General features: G+C 32.3%; 1 protein-coding gene across 2 annotated transcripts in view; it reads right to left on the reverse strand.

Moving 5' to 3' along the window:
- The window catches only part of LOC131162002 (proline-rich receptor-like protein kinase PERK14), a 29,367-nt gene extending 12,954 nt beyond the window's left edge, over window positions 1-16,413 (reverse strand). For both annotated transcript variants that reach the window (XR_009138666.1, XM_058118090.1), the window contains exons 1-2: window positions 16,153-16,413; window positions 7,785-7,920 (exon numbers count right to left, since the gene is read on the reverse strand). Coding sequence is in view for 1 of the 2 variants with exons in the window: in XM_058118090.1 (XP_057974073.1) it covers window positions 7,785-7,920; window positions 16,153-16,166 (150 nt within the window). In the remaining variant the exon portion in view is untranslated. The remainder of the gene's footprint in view (window positions 1-7,784; window positions 7,921-16,152) is intronic.
- Between the last annotated feature and the right edge of the window lie 47 nt (window positions 16,414-16,460).

Consider the following 16,460-nt stretch of genomic DNA (forward strand, 5'->3'; position numbering starts at 1 on the left):
TTTGTCCACTGCGCGCTACGAAGATATATAGCCTCTTAACTTACTGACCCTACTGAATTGTAATTATCTTTATGAGAAACCTACCCATATATGCATAGACAGTTGAACAAAGCACGTTATTTCTCTTTCATGCATCCCATTCCTTTTATTGTACGTGATGAACAGTTTCAAAAAATCTCTCAAACTCTATTGGCTTTAAATAATCAGTCCAATCATTATTGCATAACTTCATTACACCTTCTCTGGTCTGTACACAGTCATTCCAAAAGGTATGAACTTGAAAAAGTTTAAATTTAAAGAATCTTTTCAACCAATATTCACTATCGATCAATGACAACTCTTCTATTTTTTTCGTCCACTATATTAAGAACAATCCTAGTCCATGCCCCGACATATAGATCTTTCTTTCAAATTTGAAAGAGGTTGTTGCTTCTATTATGAAAAGGGAGAAAAGATCTTCAAGACCTAATTCATTGAAAAAGCTTAAAATGAGTAATGCTTCCATGAAACCTAATTTGCATAATACTACAAAGTCTATCTCAAAGAAATTAGAAAAATCTTCGATCCGCACATGATAAAATTAACTGGGACTTCCTAATTAGGCGAAAAGCTATATATATAATATGATGTGTAAGGGTTTTAGTCCCATTAAACCTAGGACATGCTCTTCTCATTGTATTTTATTTTTAACTTATCCAGATTCTCATTTGTTATGCATCTTGGCCACTTAATCACCACCTAGAACAGTAATGGGGCTCGCATGGGTCTTTTTCTGGCACGACGATTGATGTGATTCCTTCGCCATCTCTATCTCTGTGGGAAGGCCTAACTTTAAGGTTTGGATTATCTATAAGCTAATCTACTTGTTTTCTCGATAAAAAAAAATGCATTATTAGTGGAGGGACTAATACAAGACTATTAGTGATTGTTTAATAAATTCGTCGCTAATAATAGGATATTAGTGACGATTTTCATAAACCGTCACTAATATAGTTGACTTTTCCTAGTCAACAAATGTATTATTAGTCACAGTTTCAAAAACCGTTACTAATACTAGCCTATTAGTAACGGTTTGAAAATCGTCACTAATATTTTTAAACAAATAATTTTTATATTTTTTAAATAAAAACACTATTAGTAACAGTTTAACAAATTCATTGCTAATAATAGACTATTACTAACGATTCTAATAAACCATTACAAATATTGTTGACTTTTCCCTAGTCAACAAAAACATTATTAATGATGGTTATGTAAACCGTTACGAATAAAGGACTATTAGTGACAGTTTATAAGAACCGTGACTAATAATCCATTTTTAGTGACAGTTGTTGAGAACCATCACTAATATTGTTGACTTTTTTACAGTCAACATGCATTAGTAGTAACGGCTTATAGAACCGTGACTAATATAATTCTATTAGTGACGATTATTTGGCTGTCACTAATAAGTGATTTTTTGTAACGCTTTTAAGTCGCTATTAATACCCTAAAAAAACATCACTAATATTTTCCTTAGATAGTTGTTGCACGAACAGTGGTTTCCAGCGATGGTTTGCGTAGGAAAATTGGGTGTTATTGACAAAAGTATTAGTGATGGTTTCAGTTTCGTCACTAAAAATGTCTTATTAGTAACGGCTAATAAAATCATCACTAATACTTACACTAGTAGTGAAGGCTTCTAGAAATTGTCACTAATAAAACACTTTTAGTGACGAAATTGAAACTGTTACTAATACTTTCATCACTAAAAACCAAATTTTTTTATTTTTTATATAGTATTCTACTATTTCTTCCATGTTTGTACATAAGAGAATCACTTTCACTAGACAATCATCCCTTAAGCCAACTAGCTCGCCCTCTTGACACTCTATCAAGAAATTGTGCAATTTGCCCCCTTGGCGTGGTTCAGGTGACAAGGCATTTCTTGGGAGTGCCGCTTGACGGTCAGCTTGTAAAAAGCCTCCCGGGTTCGATTCTCGCCCCTAGGCTCCTAAACTTACCTTCCCCGTGGTGTTGTGGGGTCAACTCCACAGGGCGTCGGAATAGTCACGGAGCGTAAAACGCACGTGGACACTCGGCGATATTAAAAAAAAAAAAAAAAATTGTGCAATTGCACATCAAACATCTCGATGTACTCCAGATTACAAAAAGAAATAAAAACATACTTTTAACTTCTTTAGTGAAAGTTATGGGGTATTCTTAAGAGGGGGAGGGGGTGAATTGGGTATTTAAAAAAAAAATTTAGGTCAATTTATCCCTATTTTAATTCTACAATTAGTATAACACAATCTAAGATTTTTCTAAACAAGCATGAATCCCACTATTGAAATTGATGTATTCTCAAGAGAGGGGGTGAATTGGAATTTTAAAAATTTTCTTCCTAAGTTCAACTAAACCAGCAGCAGTAATACACAACCTAAGTTTTTTCTAAGTATATACCAATTGCACAGATTAAAATAATATGCGAAAATTAAATAATGCGCAACATTTACAATATATCGAATACAACATACATGTGCAGAAATATAAAATGCTGAAAATTAACAATAAACACACAATATGTTATCGGGGTTCAGCCAACACTGCCTACGTCCCCGCCTCAAACTTACAAGTAAGAGGATTCTACTATGACTCACTTAATCAGTGGAGTAGCACCTAATACAACACTTTAACAGGATGGTGCACCTAACTTTCCTAACCAGGTCAAAGTCAATCTGGGACTTTTCACAGGACAAGTCTCCCTCTTCCGACCACACGTCGGGAATACAACAAATATAACAATTTAAGCACAATCAATATGTACAATTACAGTGCTTCTATAGTAAGCATATACATACCGATGCGCTCAAACAATAACCAATGCACTCACAGATAATAGTATTTATGCTCATGTGAGATTGGTCAAGTGAAAATATCAACTTACAACAATTTATGTATATCAATGTGCGTGTAAGACCTTTGATTCAAGATATTATAATTAACAAATAATCAAAGGAACTTGGGAAACCTAATCAAATATTCTCAATAAATATTTCTCAATATAGTGCCCCAATAAAGATTAGGATAAAAGCTTGCAAAAATATGATATATGCAAGCTTTAGATACTTGCAATGAAGATGCAAGACCTTAAGCAAATCTAAAATTTTCTCAATCAATATTTATCAATATAAAATACTATAGGAAAAACTCTCTAAGCTAACTCTCAAAAATAATTTTCAAAAGATTATGCAAGATGAAAGTTGTATGCTTAAAAATGGATGGAAATATGCACAATACTCAAAGGTTCAAACTCCCTTTTAAGTTGAAATTTTTTTGCAAAATAAGGAGTATGCACAAATGATTTTCCTCACAAATAATTTTTCAAATCAAAGAGTGAGGAGAGTAAGCAAATATATTTTGAAAAATTGAAAGCATTTGTTCAAAATGAGTAGTATAAGCAAAAAGAATTTTAGAGAATTTTATGGCTAATGATTTTCCTAATCTATTGCTAATTAAACCAAATGAGCGAATAGACATTCCAAAAAATATAACCCTTCGGGACTCATTCGATATTATTGAGAAAGTTTAAGTGAGGTTAATAAAAATTAACCCTGTTTTACCTCGATAAAAATTGGGCAACTTGAGAGTTTTCGGTCGACTAGATTTGAGGTTCGATCGACCGTATCACTAAGTTCGGTCGACCATGACATTTTTTAACTGAGATTTTGGTCGATTGAATTTTGGTGATTTTGGATACTCTGAGGTTCGATTGACCAAATTTTGAGATTCGATCGGCCAGGGCATTAGGAATCAGCCATGTGCCAATTCGGTCTACCAAAGAGTTTAAGTTCATTTAAAAAATGGTTAACCGAATAGTCAACGTGTTGACCCTGAGAGGTTCAGTCGACCAAATATTCTATGTAGGTTTGGGTTGAATCGACTGAACACATTAAAAATGTGTCTTTAAGTCATAATTGACATTTAAAGTCACTCCTGTTCACATAATTGTAATTTCTAAGTTATAGGGGTCTTGTCACGTGATGTTTGGGAACCTAAAGTCAATCTATGGTCTTTGAGAGTTGATCCTAAAAATCCAGCGTCGGTCGACCAAAGGCTGCCTTACAGTCATTTGGTTCCCTATGGTCCATCTACGATCATGTTGAGCATAAATACCTATTATGCATGTGATGCAGTTATTACAAACCATAAATTATTACAACCCAATTAATGAAACAAAAATACATATACAATTAAGACAAATATCTTCTTCTTTTACTATTGACTTTTTATGGAATCAACTAGGATAGTGTGCTTTAAGTCCAAATTGGCTTCCACTTCACTTTCATGTGTGTGATCTAAATGATTAAACTATTTAAGTACTTAGGTACGTGCATTAGTAACATGCAATTTTTCATAATCAAAACTGGGGATCGGATCCAAAAGGTCAACATTATCCCTTTTTTTGATGATGACAAACGCATCGAAACAAAATGAGATTTAGCCAAAAAAGGCTCCCTCTAAGAATATGCAAAGTTGAAAGATAAAAAGTACAATACAAGCATATTCAAAAAAGAAGACATTTAAAATTAATTATGCATTTAGTTTAAATTATTAAAACACCCATAAGCTCAGACCATTCAAATTATGAGTATAAAATATATGCAATATTTTGTTCAAACAATTCTCTCCTTTTTAACATCAGTAAAAGGGCATGTAAAAATTTAAAACTGTTTTAAAAATATTACATTTAAGCACATACGCAAGAAATAAAATGTCACAGGTAAAATCATTTCTTGCCAAATAATAAAAATATATGTAAATATATATATATATATATATATATATGTATATATATCCCCCTTTGATGTTTGCAAAAAGTACTGTGGATCGTTTGTTGAAAATATAACTTTAATATAATGCAAGCAAACAATATTCATCTGCTTAAGCATTTAAACACACCCTTAATATAACCAGATAAAAGCAACCATATAAATCCCAAAAATATCATAAGGTTGAAAATGAGGATCATATGGCATGACAAAAGAACTTGTGGCTAAGCAATTTAATTTCATTTAAGATATTCAATACAAACATCATAATTAAGCACATGAGCCACAATGAATCCAAAACAAATCTAAGCTAAATAAGTGGGTGAGCATAATAAGATAGAAATTTAATTTTAGATGCTCACCATATCGATTAGAAACATAACTTAGATGAATGAACTACATATACTAATATGAGATTTATTTGATTATGCCTAGTATAAGCAATTATTTTTGAACTTCTTAAATCAACTATGCTGAATATTTGTCAACTATAATTATCACTTGATTAGCACAATTGTCCCTATAGACCATAGATGCATTAGAAAATATATATTAAGGCATACTATAAAGTTCATGACCCAAGAACATTCCATATCGAATCAATATAATGTTCAGAGATTTCAAAAGAGCCTCAATATCTCAATAAACGAAAGTGATGCATGAAGATCATTTATATTCTTTCTATAGGGATGAAGTTGAGCTTTTCTAAACCTTTGATGATTATATTATGATGAAATTTAATATATTTTTAGCTTTCACTCATCATTTTAAAAAGATTTTAGCACTTATTCCATCATAATCATCTTTGTACAAAGTTTTACTTTGGAAAAATTCCTGTCGAAATTTCGACAATAATTGAACATTTTCTCATAAAACCTGTACTTGATAACTGGTTATTCTCAGAAGATAGATCATACATAGCATGCAACAACCTAAATTCTACTATCAGCATGCAATTCACATCAACTGCATCCGTCATGCAGGAGACATTAAATACAAGCATGCAATTCAGTAGTTCAAATATATGCTATCCAACAAATGATATAATCAAATAATGGATAGAAATTTGTTGTGTTTATCATAAGCGCATATGGATATAAATATCATGAGCGCATTCAAAGAATATAGTCATGAAATGGAAATGCTCGCCCTAAGTTATGTACTTATTCATTTTATGTCTTATTTTTCAAGTTCTTTAGCCAAGTCTTCTAAGATTTTCAATGAATTAGACTTGACTTTGAATGCATAGGCTTGTCGGACCAAAAAGTCACGATGAAGATTCTTTTAAGTGTAATAAGCTTACTTCAGTCTCTTTTCTTATGAATCTCAATTCGTGAGAGACTCATGTTCAAATAGCTTTCAATTGGTTGTGCATAGGTTTCTTTTGAAATTTGAACCTTTAAATGAATTGAAACCTACAATAATCTTATTAGCTATTCAAAAAGCTCTAACTGATTTGAAGTTAATTTGAGAGCTTGTGAAGGAGTATGCATAAATACTCTTGAAAAAATGATTCAGATAAGTATTTTGGATTGATTACGAGAGGATAATAAAAAATATGCATGCAAGCAAAAATGTCCAATCCTTTAAGACAAAGAGCATAGACGAGTATATGAATTTTGATTGTAACTCTTTGGTGATTGGAAAGTATCTTTTAAGTATGATCACTATTTTAAGCAAGGATATAAACCAAGGGAAGAATAGATCTTTACCTAATATGATCGTGATTTGGTAAATATTTCCTATGAATGAGATAAACCAAAATTAGAGGGTTTACAATTTAAACTCAAAGGGAAAATTTTACGATATCTAGAAGAAGACTTGATTCCCTTAGTGGATGCCCCTAATTTGATTGAGAAATGATGATTTTTTTTTTATTTGCACTGGATAGATGTGAAATTTATTATCATTAATGCTTCAAACCTAGAATGATGACAAAAATTGATCAAGGCTTTCATATTCAAAAAGAATTTAGGGTTAAATAATATGTATTGAGATGGATTCCCTAAAGCTCAAATATGTGCAATGGACAATATATGCTTAAGATTTTTATACTCAAACATGGATTAAGTGTTTAGAAATATATAGCAGACAACAATGCCTCTGTCCATTTTGAAGTGGATTTAGTCTATGGTGCAATAGTGTGATAGCAATTAATGCATATACTAAGATTTTTCATTTTAAGCACATACCACTTCACAAGTCTTTTGAAATCACTACCCTCTATACCTAAACATAAGATCTACAGAAGCATTAAATAATTATGTTATACCTATTTGACACCAATCTTCCTCAAGTCCTAAGGGGTTTGCCTTCATAGTTGCCCACATCATTCCCTTGTCAATGCCTCTGGCACTTCTAAGAAAACAATTGAGTCATATGTGCCCTTTCCTTTTTCCAGAATAAGCATGTTCTGTATATACATGAAGGATTATGTTTATATATTCTGCTTTTGCTCAATGAGGCATGAAAAAGATTATGGGATTTAAGAGATGAACTCTTTTTGAAAGAAATATTTCTTCTTAATCCTAAAGGTTTGTTCTGATTACTCTTTTGATTTTTAGCATTAAATGTAAATCTAGAATAATCATCCGTTTCTTTCTCCAAGCATATAATTTTCAATATTTTCTCAATCTTTTTATTTTCTAATGTGGCAAGATAATCTTTTAGATTTTCTAATTGTATTGCCATCTTTTTACTTTTGTTTTTCAGAAAGATCTTTTACTTAGACATCCTCACAGTAATCTTATGAGCATTAAGGAATTTCTTTTTCGATTTCTCATAAGATGTCATGCTTCCACAATTAGACGCAGATGATTCAACATTAGATTTAATACAAGAATTACCACCTTAATCAATGCATGCATTATCATCACAATAAACATAAGATGATTCATAGCATGATGTATTGCATGATATAAAACAAGCATCATCAAATACATCATTAATTAAAATAAAAAGTGAATCATATACCTTGTCATTAATAAATGTTATAGGCCCATTATTTATCTCCTCTTGATCCTTTGGAGTTAAAATATTCGTAGAAGTAGACTCCTCTTCTTTGCTTTCTCCATATTTCCTTTCCAGCTCTTCCCAAATTTGTTGTGCACTTTTACATGTCATAATATAAGAATATTAAAATCTAAAGCGCAGCATAATGAATCCATGACATATGAATTCACATGCATTAACCTAATATCATTTTCATCAAGGGGCATACGAATTCCATCAACAATCACCCGTCAGGCCATCCAATGCATTGATTTTATAAATACGCCCATTCTAATTTTTCAAGTGATGTAATCGATACCACAAAATACAAGAGACCTAAAATGTGACTGTCCCTCTCCGAATGGGGATACACCAAATTGAGTCATTGCAATTTTTTGTAAAAACATTTAAGTTTATTACAACAAGACTCTGATACATATTGTTGGAATTCTGTCCCTTTCCGAATGGGGATACACCAAATTGAGTCATTGCAATTTTTTGTAAAAACATTTAAGTCTCTTGCAACAAGACTCTGATACAAATTGTTTGAATTGATGTATTCCCAAAGGGGGGGTGAATTAAAATTTTAAAACTTTTCTTCCTAAGTTCAACTAAACCAGGAGCAGTAATATACAACCTAGGTTCTTTCTAAGCATATACCAATTGCGCAGATTAAATTAATATGCGAAAATTAAATCACACGCATTCACAATATATCAAATACAACATCCATGTGCAGAAATATAAAATGCTGAAAATTAACAATAGACACACGATATGTTATCGGGATTCAGCCAATACTACCTACGTCCCCGCCTCAAGCTCACAAGTAAGAGGATTACACTATACCTCACTTAACGGGTGGAGCGGCACTTAATACAATACCTTAAGAGGACGTGCACATAGTTTTCCTAATCGGGTCAAAGTCAATCTAGGACTTTCACAGAACAAGTATCTCTCTTTCGACCACACGTCAGGAATACAATAGATATAACAATTTAAGCACAATCAACATGTATAATTATAGTGCTTCTATAGTAAGCAGATACGTACCGATGCCCTCAAACAATAACCAATGCACTCACAAATAATAGTAGTTATGCTCATGTGAGATTGGTCAAGTGAAAATATCAACTCACAACAATTTAAGTATATCAATGTGTGTGTAAGACCTTTAATTCAAGATATTATAATTAACAAATAATCAAAGGAACTTGAGAAACTTAATCTCTCAACAAATATTTCTCAATGCCCAATAAAGATTAGGATAAAAGCTTGCAAATATATATATATATATATATATATATATATATATTAATAAAAATATGCAAGCTTTAAATACTTGCAATGACGATGCAAGACCTTAAGCAAATCTAGAGTTTTTTCAATTAATATTTATCAATATAAAATACTATGGGAAAAACTCTCTAAGCTAACTCTCAAAAATAATTTTCAAAGATTATGCAATATGAGAGTTGTATGCTTGAAAACGGATGAAAATATGCACAATACTCAAAGGTTCAAACTCCCTTTCAAGTTGAAATCTATTTGTAAAATAAGGAGTATGAACAAATGATTCTCTTCAAGAATAGTTTTTCAAATCAAAGAGCTCGTAAACAAATATATTTTGAAAGATTGAAAGAATTTGTTCAAAATAAGTAGTATAAGCAAAAAGAATTTTCGAGAATTTTATGACTAATGATTTTCCAAATCCATTGCTAATCAAACCAAATGAGAGAGTATATATAGATACTCTAAAAAATATAATCGTTTGAGACTCATTCAGTATTTTTGAGAAAGTTTGAGGTTAATAAAAATTAACCTTGCTTTACCTCGACAAAAATTAGGCAACTCGAGAGTTTTCGATTGACTAGATTTGAAGTTTGATCGTCCATATCACTAAGTTCATTTGACCGTGACATTTTTGAACTGAGGTTTCAATCGGCCAAATTTTAGTGATTTTGGATACTCCAAGGTTCGATCAACCAGGATATGTTCGGTTGACCAAATTCTAAGGTTTGATCGACTAGGTTATTTTTCAACTAGAAGTTCAGTCGACCAGGGTGTTGGGAATCAGCCACATGCTAATTCAATCGATCAAACAAGTAAGTTCATTTTAAAAATGGTCGACTGAATAATCAACATGTTGACCCTCGAGGTTTGGTCGACCAAATAATCTATGTAGGTTTGGGTTCGATCGATCGAACACATTAAAAATGTGTATATAAGTCCTGATTCACATTTAGAGTCACCTATATTTACATAATTGTAATTTCTAAGTTATAGGAGCATTGCCACGTGATGTTTGGAGACCTAAAGTCAATTTATGATCTTTGAAAACTAACCCTAAAAATTCAGCATCGATTGACCGAAGGGTGACCTACAGTCATTTGGTTCCCTATGGTTCATCTACGGTCATGTTGAGCATAAATATCTATTATGCATGTGATGCAGTTATTACAAACCATAAATTATTATACCAAATAATGAAACAAAAATACATATACAATTAAGACAAATATCTTCTTCTTTTGCTATTGACTTTTTATGGAATCAACCAGGATAATGTGCTTCAAGTCTAAACTAGCTTCCACTTCATTTTCATGTAAGTAATCTAAATGATTAACTTATTCAAGTACTTAGGCATACGCATTAATAATAGATAGTTTGTCATAATCAAAACCAAGAATCAGACTCAAAAAGTTAATACTCACAAATAATAATGTATGCAAATATTTAATATAATTATAACATTCAGTACAAATTGAACATAAGCATATGAGTGCGGAAAGTAAAGTATGAAAATTAAATAGAGTAGAGAAGAGGGAATGCAAACACAAAGTTTTTAACGAGGTTCAACAACTCCCGCCTACGTCCTCGCCTTGGACAAACCACCCAAGGATTCCCCTATTCGCTCATTAAAACTGGGACGAAGCTTCCCATTACAATCTGCTTCTTATTAGGGCGAAGCTTCCCTTTACAATCCGCTGCTTACACGAGACGTAACTACCTCTTTACAATCCATTGCTTACACGAGGCGTAACTATTTCTTTACAATCCACTGCTTCCACATGAGAGGTAACTACCTCACCACGGTTCACAATTCGAACTGTAAATACCAATGATATAAGGAATAAATTTTTCATACAATTATGCTTTTCAATAAGTTGAGTTGTACAATGTAAAAACCTTAATGCACTCTCAAATGATTTGTAAATTTAAAACTTAGTAGAGTAATGATATTCCTCTTAAAAATATTTTCCAAGTAAAAATAAAAGAGTGAAATGATTTGCTCAAAGTTACCTTGTAAAACTCAAAATATTTTCTCCAAAGAATTTTTCAAAATGAAGAGTAGGAGAAGAATATTTCTTCAAGATTGACCTTTGAAAACAAATAGTAAGAAGACTCTCAAGCAAAATATATGGATGAGAATATATGCTCAAGCCTTATTTGTATAACCCAAAAAAATTTTTCCAAAAAAATTTTCAAAAAGAAAGAGTAGGAGAAAATAAATTTTGATCTTCAAAGAGAGTATAAAGATGATAATCCAAGGCTTCCAAGTGTCTCTCTTGTCTTCTCAAGTGTATAGACTTGGTATTTATAGGCAAATTGTAGATATAACTGTTTTATGACCGTTGGGGGTATTAAAATATAAATAAATTTGAGTACTAACCATCTTTTGGCCGTTTAGGCGCTTTCTGCGTGGATGCTTTTTAGTTTTTCAGACATAACTTTTTCTATACAACTCTAAATTGAACGTTCTTAGTATCAAAAGAAAGCTAAAAGAAAATCTCACAGCTTTCATGTTGAACACTTTTTAAAATAAGAAGTTTTTGATTGATAAAATTGCTCATCAATGAGATAGAAGAAACATGAAAAAAAATTTTCTACTACAGACACTCTTTAGTATTAGCCACATAACTTTTACTATATAACTTCAAATTATACAAATTTGGTATCAACAGAAAGTTAAGGGAAAATCCGATAACTTTTATACTGGACACTTTTTAAAATAAGGAGTTACTAATAGAGAAATGTGCTTATTAATGCGACAAAAAAAACATGATGAGGTTTTTTGAAAAAAAAAATAAAAAACTTATTTTAGAAAAAAAATGTTTTCATGAAAAGTTTATGCCCCTAAAATCAATCTAAGATTTTGGTCATTTTGTGAGAGCTTCATTTCAAATCATATGATTATGCATGCACAAGTTGAAACCTAATTACTATAACAACTTAAAGAATAAATAAAATCTTCATGCTTCTGCTCCTTAATACTCCATGGAATACGCCATAATTTGTGCTTGATTAGGTACTCCTTGGTTTCCATTTTGCATCCCTCATTTACGCTTTCTACATCATAAATATATTCAAAGATCAAACGCACAAATAAGATGTTATGATTTGTCATAATCAAAATAGGGATCGTTTCATTAAAGATAAATGTATAAATATATGTATATTTATCTCTTGGCCAACACTAGGCACCTTCATATGTAAATTTAAGTCCTTACATTTGAAATTAATGTTCTCAAATTTAATAACTAAATTTTTGATAATGTTTCTTTGGAAATGACTATTAGAATTAACTATGTAATATCTATTTGAAAGGATATTATTAGTAATTCTTCATGTTAAAAAATATGAGGTCTTAATCAAGATTCATCATTCAAACTCTCTCTCTCTCTCTCTCTCTCTCTCTCTCTCATGTTGTTCTAGGAGAATTTTTTTTAAGGAAGAAATAAGGCCTATATATTAAACAATTAACTATGTAATATCTATTTGAAAGGGTGTTAGTACCTCCCTCCCCCCTCCCTCTCCCCTCTCTCTCTCTCTGTCTCTCTCTCTCTCTCTTAAAATGAATAATTAAGGCCTACATATTAAACAAGATGGAAAAAAGGTTATAAAGCCGTGCAACGTCAAGTATTGGAGTACAACCATCAAAGATTGTAGAACCAAGAACAAAGCAACATTAACAATGGAGGACTAAACCAAACTATCACTAGAGATCATATTTGCAGACTCAAGAATGCTTATGTATCCCCCATCAAACTGCCAAACATTCTCTCTCTCTCTATTTTTTTAAAGGAAGAATGAATGAAGGCCCACATATTAAACAAGATGGGAAAAAGGTTATAAAGTCATACAGCATCAAGTATTAGAATACAACCATCAAAGATTGTAGAACCGAGAAACACAGCAACATTAACAATGGAAGACTAAACCAAACTATCACTAGAGATCAGATTTGCAGACTCAAGATTGCTCATGAATCCCCCATCCAATTGCCAAACATTTTAAGGAGTGTTTCTTTTGCAATATCTTCTAACACTATGTTTGCTACGGACAACTTGAATGGGATAAAAATGTTATGGATTGGAGAATAGAATGGAATTGGGAGTCGAATGAAATGATCGGAGTCAAATGGAATGATCAGTCACATTCCACTGTTTGGTGCCAAACATAGAATCACACTAGAATAGAATGGGGATTCCCATTCTCCATTCCATTCTCATGTTTGGTATAAGTAATTAATAATGAAATGGAATACTCATCAATTTTTAAAAGTATATTAGAATGGATAAATCTAATAATTTTTTTTTATAAAGAAATTAACTCTTTCGAAGATGACTTTTAACTAAAGAAAAAAAATAAAGCATTCATTCATAATGCACATGTAGAATTTAAAAGAAAAAATTAGACAAAATTGCATGTTTTTTGTATGTGAGTATTACTACCAACTTATTTTGTCTTATCAAAAAGTTCTTGTCTATGTTTAAAAGTACCATAACTGCAATAAATAAACTCAAAATAAAAATTTATAAATAAAAATTCAAATAACAATAGTAATGAACAAACCAAACAAAATCCCTGCAGTGTTTCCTGTATTGCTATTCATTGTCTAGGCTTGCATAAATGAAGTACATAACAGACTTGCACATGCCTAGGGAAATGACTATTCTTGACTAAAGCTTCTTCTAACTTCTCCACTCAAAAAACCTTATTAATGGACTCTAAAAGCAAAATTGGACTTTGGAAATAATAAGCTTTAACTAGACCATAGTGATGATACCTAGATAACAGCTACTACCAGATTTTACTGGGCCAGGGCCATGGAAAGCCCAGACAGGGGGAAATGGGCTAAATAAGATACTGTCCTTGGCATCCTTTAGCCAAGCCCAAATACCAAATCAATAGAACTTGCCTAACCCTGTGCTTGGGAATAGGACATCAAACTTGAATTCAAAATTGTGAATATCAGAAAATGAATTTTACATGAATATAAATCTAAGACCCGACCATTCCTTCTTCCAAACACACCAAAAGCTCATCTCTGTTCATATGTGGCTCTCACCTCTTCTCCACTTGGAGGCAATAGCCAGCACCCTTGGTTTCTATATACTGTCCCAGAACTAAAATCCTGGGGAAATGGTATTTTACACTGGTATATGGGGTTTCAAATGGATTCTGCTCAATCTTAATTTGTCTCTCCAAACAAAAAAATGAGGAGAGAAAAATCCTATTTTAAATAAAGATGCATAGTATTCACAACACCAATCTCAGTATCTCTAATTTCAAAAAAGGTAAGCAGAGGATGACTATAAGGAGTCAAGCCTGGAAAAGACACGCCCACAAATTGTCCTAGATTAAAGGATTGAGGAAAAACACACACAATCAAGTCAACTGAAAATTCCTACCAGTATATGGTTATACACACTTCAATATATGGTGACAAAGTACAAAATCACAGATAATATATTTTAAGACTTAAAAAAAGAAACACCCAAATAAAAGTAGGTGCTGATATCAATAACCAAGTTCATAGAATTATATCAAAAAATGGGGGTTTAGATTAGCAGAATTTCTAGCACTTCTTTACAGACCAGATTAGAAGGATCATGGATCTAAAAAGGTCAACAATTTCAATAGGAACCAGAGATAATTGGACATTACACTTGTACCGAGGAGAAAGTGGTGAATGATATTTCAAAACATGCCCTCAGAGACCTAAGAAACTACGAATCCCCATAAGCAACTTCCTTATTTTCCATGCTCTTTCAAATAGAAGTCAGTAACATGCAGAAAAGCACACAAATCAGAACATAGAAAGAGGCACCTTCAACTTTCTAGCAGAAGTCAATAACATGCAGAAAACCACAGCACCTTCGGTTAGCTATCATGTAACCAACAGCACACAAATTCCCAATAAGCCACATGTATAATGATCTCTAGATTCCTTACTTTTTTTCAAAAAAAAAAAAACTTTGTTTTATGTTTGGAAATTACTCCGGCAAAGAGAGGACCATGAAGGAATTTTAGGCTCTGGCCAAAAGGGCTAGCTTTTCTGTTGTTCGAGTGGCTTGCTATGCTTTCAACACTTGGGTCATGGAGTTTTGTAAACATCTGTGATATGAAATGATCAGCCCTATTTTATTCTTGGCTTGATAAGGTATTAATGTATACCTGCAATATGATCTTATACTGCTGGATTGTAACTTTGGAGACTGGGGGGTTGTGTGTTTTTTTCTGGTGGCCATACACTGCCTAGCTAGCTTGTTTCCATTGTTTTTCAGCTTTATTTTCAACTATGGTATTCACATATTCTAAACTAGCAAAACAACTGCAATAGCATTATTATCCTACAAATATTGTATCTTTACTTTTTGTTCTACTTCATAAATTATATGAACAACAAAGAAAAAAAAAGGGCCCTTCAACTACAGTGTAGCTCCATTTTTTTCCCGTGATTATAGCTACATAGACCTAGGTGCTCTGATTGTCAGATTATGATTGTGCTACAACTAAAACTTATTCACGGAAGGTTATACAATATCAAGAAATTTAAGGAAATTTAAGATTATCATACTACAATTAATTTTTTGGGTTGGCAAATTTTCTTCAGTAAAGAGCAAATCTCAGGATTGTGTTCTATATATATCTATTGCCTGCCAGACACCTTGACACAACACAACCATCTGGCAACTCAATTTTATAGTCAAATACACAGCCGTAACCAGTGATTTACAAATACCAATCACACATAATAATACAAATTATTCATACCTTAATCAAAATGGTCCCTAACAAAAAAAACACAATAAAGAAAACAACAATGGAAGGATTGACAGGCTGCCGACATTTTTTGTTGGGCTTCTCAATAGCTCTAAGAAAGAAACAACAATTCAAAGAATAGGGATTACTCAAATGCTTTGCCCTTTCTAGGTCATTGCCCAAGCCATTAGCATAATGAAGCAGCAAACCAAAAAGGAAAAAAAAAAATAGATATTTGGAAGAATTTGAACTTCTAAAATGAAAGTATTTCCCAGAATTAAACTACAATTCCAAACTTCACCTGTAAATCAGCATACACAACTTGCAGCACCCAAACGCCACTGAACTGAAGAAAATTAGTTGCTACTCGCCCAAATTGATCAATTTCTGCAACGCAAATAGAGCTCGAAACAACAAAGAAAATCCCTAATCACTGCCCCCGAAAGCACACTGCTTCCAACCAAATTTCCCAGAAGCTCATCCCCGCAAAAGAAGCTGAAACAATAGAAGGGATGGAAGAATGTTGAGAGAGAGAGAGAGAGAGAGAGAGGGAGGGAGGGAGGGAGGGGAGTATCGAGGAGAGTCAGGGATGAGAAGAGACGAGGGGAG

This window comes from Malania oleifera, chromosome 8 (assembly GCF_029873635.1).
Source record: "Malania oleifera isolate guangnan ecotype guangnan chromosome 8, ASM2987363v1, whole genome shotgun sequence".
Taxonomy (NCBI): domain Eukaryota; kingdom Viridiplantae; phylum Streptophyta; class Magnoliopsida; order Santalales; family Ximeniaceae; genus Malania; species Malania oleifera.